The sequence below is a fragment of the Choloepus didactylus genome, chromosome 6, assembly GCF_015220235.1.
Source record: "Choloepus didactylus isolate mChoDid1 chromosome 6, mChoDid1.pri, whole genome shotgun sequence".
NCBI lineage: Eukaryota > Metazoa > Chordata > Mammalia > Pilosa > Megalonychidae > Choloepus > Choloepus didactylus.
Window position 1 is genome coordinate 23,462,895 of NC_051312.1, and position 6,879 is coordinate 23,469,773.

The window sequence follows — 6,879 nt, forward strand, 5'->3', positions numbered from 1 at the left end:
GAGGATTTGAAGAAATAGGTAATTTATGGATCAAAATCCTGTGGAAGGTATCCCAGAATTAAACTTCTTGCATCATCAAATGACTTGAACTTATCAGTTCACAATCTATCAAAATCACAGTCATCTATAAAAACATCTTATGAAATGCTGTATGTTTTGGAAGCATATAGAAACTGGCCCAGTTGCTCACTGGAATGAAAAACAATTTTTGAGGTTGGTTCAGTGAAATAGGACTTTTGTGTCTATTAACTTTTGAAAAGCCTCCTTCACATCTTTGTTCCTCAGGCTGTAGATCAGGGGGTTCAGCATGGGATTGACCACTGTGTAAAATACAGAGGCCACTTTGACTGTTTGCCCAGAGTTCTTGGAGTTGGGCACACAGTAGAGGGAAAGTATGGTCCCATGGAAGATGGTGATGGCAGTCAGGTGGGAGGCACAGGTGGAGAAGGCTTTGCGACGTCCACTGGCAGAGCGGATTTTCAGTACAGTCACAAAAATAAAAACATACGAAGTGAGGATGATCAGGAGAGTGCTTACCTCATTGAAGGTGGCAAAGCCAAAAAGCAGCAGGTGAGGGATGTGTATATCGGAGCTCGAGACAGCAATAAGAGCAGTATATTCACAAAAAAAGTGGTTGATCACATTATGTCCATAATAGTTTAGATGGAGAGCATAGCAAAGGAGCACAAAGGGGCCAAACATACCCCAGAGATATGACCCAGCCACCAGCAGGGCACAGAGCCTCTGTGACATGGCCACTGTATAAAGCAGAGGGTCACAGACGGCCACAAAGCGGTCATAGGCCATCACAGCCAGCAGGAAGGACTCAGTCACCACAGCAGTGCAGGACAGGAAAAACTGCAGCATGCAGCTCAAGTACAAGATGCTTTTGTCTGCCATGACCAAGTTCTCAAGCAGCTTGGGAGTGATGATGGAAGAGTAACAGAAATCAACAAAAGAAAGGTGACTGAGGAAAAAGTACATCGGGGTATGAAATTTGGGGTTAATCTTTATGATTACTATCATCCCAAGATTTCCTACCACAGTGATAATATACATGGACAGAAAAAGCAGGAAGAGCGGAATCTGAAGCTCTGGGTAATCTGTGAACCCTAAGAGGGCAAAGGTGGTCTCCACACTCAGATTTCTTTCAGCCATCATCACATTTCCTTTAATGGAAGATGATGGGACAGAGTTGTTCCTGCCAAAGAGATTTATGTGAGTGAACATCAAATATGTTATAACTTTCTATAAAGAAAAAAAAATGAGAAGAGTTACTGGAGTGAATTTTCTCCATAAGATCATGCCTCATCCAAATAGCTTCTATGCATGTACCAAACCAAGCTGAGTCTCTAAAACACTTTTGAATTCCCATTACACTTTATGTTTTCATGAAAAAATACTTAATTGTAGTGTAAAGGAGTAATATTTGTAAATATGTTATCTTTCCCCGTTGTATCCACACACTAGCTAGCAGCATAGCATGTGCATAAATTATACTGAGCAAATGTTTGTACATAAATACATAATCTAGTGAGGGATTCTTTGAAGAAATATGAAACATTTGCTCAAAGAACAAAACATGCTGCTGCGGTGTTTTCCCTATATACTTGGATCAAATAAAATATTTAAGATATGTTTTTTTTCAAAGAATAAGATAAGATGTTAGAACATATGAAGGAAGTTTAGCAATCCCATTAGCTCCTTTTATTGCATAAAGACTACTTATCTCATTGCATACCTCAGTTCCTGAGGGGTTGATGCTAAGGAAGGCAATGGCCTTCTTTTGACCTAGAAGTGGAGGTATCTGCTTTATACACACACACACACACACATACACACACACACACACACACACACACATAACTTTTGGATGCCAAGATTTATCAAACATTCTAATAATAATAATGAGAAAGCTATTTTTGTATATGAATAATAGCACATTGAGCCAATTCTTAGAAAGTTTATATATACCTCTTTAAGATGTGTATGAATTTGGTATGGATAAATATCCATTTTTAGGTGGCAAGTTTATTCTATTTTTGTGAAATGGTTGTTAATAGACAATAAAGCCAATTATTTCCAGTGCATCAACTTCTTATTTAATATGATTGGGTCCAGTTTTAGAGAGCAGTTACAGTAACAACATAAAAGGAAAAATTAAAAACCCCAGTTACTCTATCAGGAAAATCATATTTTCACTGTTTCTGAGACAATCTGAAGCAACTCACCTACTACAGAGAAACAGGCCACCACCTCCTGTTTCTCTGTAAGCTGAATAAAATTGGGGCATCATGGACCTTATACCTAACTCTATAGCCCTTGGGACTCAAACTCTGGAGAATCGCTAGCAACTTATTCCTCACAAGCCTCAAAACAAGTAATTAAAGCAAATGCTTTGTATCTCATACACTCTTTAATGACTAGAATTTCCTTGTAATTACTCAGAAAATTGGAAACATCAAATTGTCTACCAGGCTTTATTTTTATTTCATTAAAATGCCCTCTGGAATTAATAAAACTAAGTAAAAGCAGGATTTCTCAAAGAGTAGTCCCTGCATTATCAGAATTGACTAGAATTCTCAGTTATGAAATTCTCAGGTCCAAATAAGATTTCCTAGATCAGAATTCCTAGAAACAGGACCCAATATCCACATTAAAGAAGGAATTTGGGTGACACTTATGATCACTAAAGTGTAGGAACCACTGCTAATTGGTTGTTTAAAAAAAAGGTTCAGAATAACTTTTAAGATCTTCTATATATTTAGCAGGGTGTTAGAAAATGAAAATAGGACAATGGGTTTTGCTAATTCACCCTTAAATTCAATGCATTTTTGAACAGCACTAATGCATATGGTTGCTTATTATTTTACATGTGCCTCTTTAGGTCCACTTTCTGCTCTTGTCCCTCTCAACATGTACTCTGGAAGGCTGCTATCAATGGGCTGTGTCACCCAAGCACCTGTTCTCTTGAACTTCATAGGGTCCTCTCAATTGATGGTACTGTCAGACTATTGGTGTGATGGAAGACACCTGAAGTCACAAGTCTTTCATGTTTACCCCATTCCATGAGCCATTTTCTTAATGTCTTGCTTTAGTTTTCTTCCTTAGAGACTCCTATAATCTACCTTTTATATCTTCTTTGCCTACCTAAAATATCTGTCACTCTTTTTGTTTTTTGATTTTTATTTCACTTATTTTTGCATTTTTCCTTCTTAAAGTGAAATAAGCAAAAATGGCAAAGTAGGTAACTTGAAAAGTCCATCCCTCTACAAAAGCAAGGAGTAAACTGGCAAAAACTCAAAATCAAATTTCTTTGGAACTCTGAAAGTTAACAAAAAATTGCAGCAAGGGCAGACATGCTTTGTTAAGAACAAACAGCTAAATCTCAGTAAGAATAGAGAGTTTGGTGCTGTTTTAGCTTGCTCTTGTCCTATTTCCCACTCCTTGGTTTGGTGGTGGCCTTGGAGCCACCTTGGTATGGGCAATGGTAACAGAGGAAACACAATGGACCTTATTATCAAAGAAGGGTGGCTGCTTGTTTTAACCAGTCTGGTGGCTCCCTAGAGGACTGGTTCAAAGGGCTTGTCTTGATGTCACTTCTTCCAGGATTTTTGCAGTGCTGAGATGGCTATTTGGTGAATGAAAACATTTAAATGCAAATGTAGTAGTCACTGGACCTGTGCAAATGGATTACAGTAGGGACAAACAATAGACCACAATAAAACCTGGGAGACAGCTGGTTCATGAGATGCTTTGAAAATCTCAGACATGTTTCTAGGAATATAGAAAGCCAGGTGCATGCCCAAGCCTGGATGATGTTCAGGAAAGACCTGAGAGGGCCCTGATCTCTCATCTCAGCCTGACATTCAGGCTCAGTGTTGAAGGTGTGCATCAACACACATGAAACTCATCTGGAAAGACTGGGACGTTCTTCTCTTATTGTTCCAGGCATTTAAGGAAATATCTCTCCAATCACCAACTGACCACTAAGGTAATGGAACAGAGTGACTTTTGGAATCAGTAATCAGTATTCACCATAAAGTGGTACTGGGGTATCATTAGACATACAGATAGAAGGAATACAGTTGAGAGTCCAGAAATAGCCCAGATATTCTCATGGCTTAAATGGGATGTAAAGTATTTAAAATATCATTTCTCATGCCAATGTATGAGCTGAGAGATTTGGATTTTGTGGTCTGATATTTACTTGCTGTATTAGTTTCCGAGAGCAGCCACAAAAACTTATCAGACACTTGGTGACTTAAAACAACAGAAATTTATTCTTTCACAGTTCTAGGGGCCAATGTCCAAAATAAAGTTGCCAGCAGGGCTACATTCTCTTCAAAGGCTCTAGGGGTGAAGCCTTTTTGGCCTCTTCCACATTTTGCTCCTGGTATTTCTTCATTTGTGACAGCCTAACTCACATATCTACCTCCATCTGCACATGGCCTTCTTCCCTGTGTGTCTGTGTATCCTTTCCTATCTATCATAATGATCCACTATGATCTCCTATGAATCCTTAGCTTAATTACATCTGAAAAGCCCCCATTTTTTAAAAAGTTTACCATCTGACATTCTGGTGGACAAGACATTTGGGGGGAGGGGCATTATTCAATCCATTGCACCTGTATTACTTCAAATATGGTTCAAAGTTACTTTATTAAACAATGAACTTAATAGAAATAAAATGATCAGATACCTGGTCTGTTACAATAGATTTAAAAATCTGGCCAGATGAAATGAATAAAATAAATTGAATCATCTCTATTGTAAACATTGAATAATCCTAAACAAGATAAATCAGATTCCTTTGGAAACAAATTTTCAACAAAAGCTTATTGGATGATTCATTAACTTCCTAAAAGTCTCCTTTACATCTTTGTTCTCGAGGCTGTAGATCAAAGGTTTCAGCATGTGGATCACCACTGAATAAAACACAGAGCCTACTTCGACAATGAGCCCTGAGTTTTTGGAATTGGGTAGACAATAGAGGAGTAGGACAGTCCCATGGAAAATGGTGATGGCCGTCAGGTGGGAGGCACAGGTGGAGAGAGCTTTTTCATGTCCACCCACAGAAAGCATCCCTATGGCAATGACAAAAATGAAAATTTAAGTGAGGACGATCCCAAGACTACTCACTTAATTAAACATGGCAATGACAAAACAAAGCATTTGACTGATGTAGGGTTCAGAGCAGGAGACCAAGACAATGATAGAGTGCTCACAGACAAAATTGCTTATGATGTTAGACACACAGAAAGATAATTCTAGGAGAAAATAGCTCAGTATCAGGGAAAAGAGTATACCCCATGTGTAGAATCCAGCCACTAAGGATGCACAGAGCTTTGGGGACATGATGACTGTGTAGAGCAGAGGGTTACAAACAGCCACAAATCGGTCATAGGCCATCACTGCCAGCATGAGTGTTCCTGTCACTGAAAATATACAAGCCAAGAAGAACTGCATGAAGCACCCACTGAAGGAGATGATTCTGTCTTCCACAACCAAGTTCTGCAAGAGTTAAGATGTAAGTATAGTGGAAAAACAGAAATCCCCAAAGGACAACTGTCTGAGGAAAAAGTACATGGGGGTATAGAGATTGGGATTGATCTTGATAATCATGACCATGTCCAAATTCCCCACCACAGTGACTGTGTAGATGGTCAGAAATACCAGGAAGAGGGGACCCTGGAGGTCGGGGTACTCTGAGAAGCCCAAGAGGATGAATTTGGCTTCAGCACTCTGATTTCCTTCAGCTAACATCATGATTGTTCTTGGAGAAATTCTGATGTAATGACAACAAAAATAAGTAAAATATCAGTGATGATCATACACTTATATAAAACATTTTCCATGTGTCAGACATTGTGTTCAAGCATTAAAATATATTAATTTCAGTCTCTGAAAAAATCCTGAACTATAAATCAAATGGTCCAGCTTTCACATAAGGAAACTGAGGCATCTATAAATTAAGGAACTTGTCTGTGGTTGCATAGTTGGTTAGTACTGTGCTGGATTTTGAACCCAAGGAGATTATTTTAAGAAACAGAATTTGAATTAAAGATTTTCCTTAGGGGAAGTAATTTTCTACAGTATTGTAGAAAACTCATGTTTTTCACAGTTCCATCATTCTTAAGTTTGATGCTTTTTAAGCATATTAACATAACAATGAATGTAAATTTAGTGCTAAAAAGCATTTCTGAAGGATCATGTAAACCTTTAGAGGAGATAAAACTGATACAATTCTGATATCTAGAGAGAGGATCACTGAGGCATCCTGGCTCTGGTAAGGTAGTCTTTTTGAGTCACAACAGGAATTTGTGAGTTTTGACAACATGTGGATGTTGAAGGAAATATAGCCTTGTATTTCTTCAAATTTTCCTTTATTTCTCTCTTGATGCTTCAACAATCACCTTACTGTACTGAAAATAATGAAACAACCTGATAATGTGGTGAAGTAGCATTTTCTGTCATTCCTGTGTTTTCATTCCCACATTATTTAGTGCCTTCTTAGAGTCACCCAATGCTCTCAAAACACTAATAATTAGTGTGAGAACACTTGATCATTAGCTTTTTTAAAAATCCAATTAGCAATTTTATTGAGATATATTCACACACCACACAATCAATACAAACTAAACAACCAGTGGCTCACAATATCATCACTTAATTGTGCATTCATAACCACAATCAATTTTAGAACATTTTCATTACTCCAAAAACAAAACAAAACAAAACAAAAAAACAAACTCAAAACATCCCATACCTCTTGCTACCCCTATTATTTACCCCTAGCATTGGTGTGGTATATTTGATAATGTTAATGAAAGAATATTAAAATATTACTGTTGACTATAGTCCACAGTTTGCAAGAGG

The 6,879-nt window shown here is 37.9% G+C and overlaps 1 protein-coding gene and 1 pseudogene across 1 annotated transcript; both read right to left on the bottom strand.

Annotated features, from left to right (window-relative positions):
- Nucleotides 1-219: 219 nt before the first annotated feature.
- On the bottom strand, nt 220-1,161 carry LOC119537606 (olfactory receptor 5D14). The gene has a single exon (XM_037840143.1). It carries the CDS (start codon nt 1,159-1,161, stop codon nt 220-222), a length of 942 nt encoding a protein of 313 aa, XP_037696071.1.
- Nucleotides 1,162-4,827: 3,666 nt separating this feature from the next.
- LOC119536710 lies at nt 4,828-5,769 on the bottom strand (annotated as a pseudogene).
- Nucleotides 5,770-6,879: the final 1,110 nt, after the last annotated feature.

Excerpts from the sequence above, each read along its gene's own strand:
- LOC119537606 (XM_037840143.1), bottom strand. The coding sequence starts at position 1,161 with ATGATGGCTGAAAGAAATCTGAGTGTGGAGACCACCTTTGCCCTCTTA.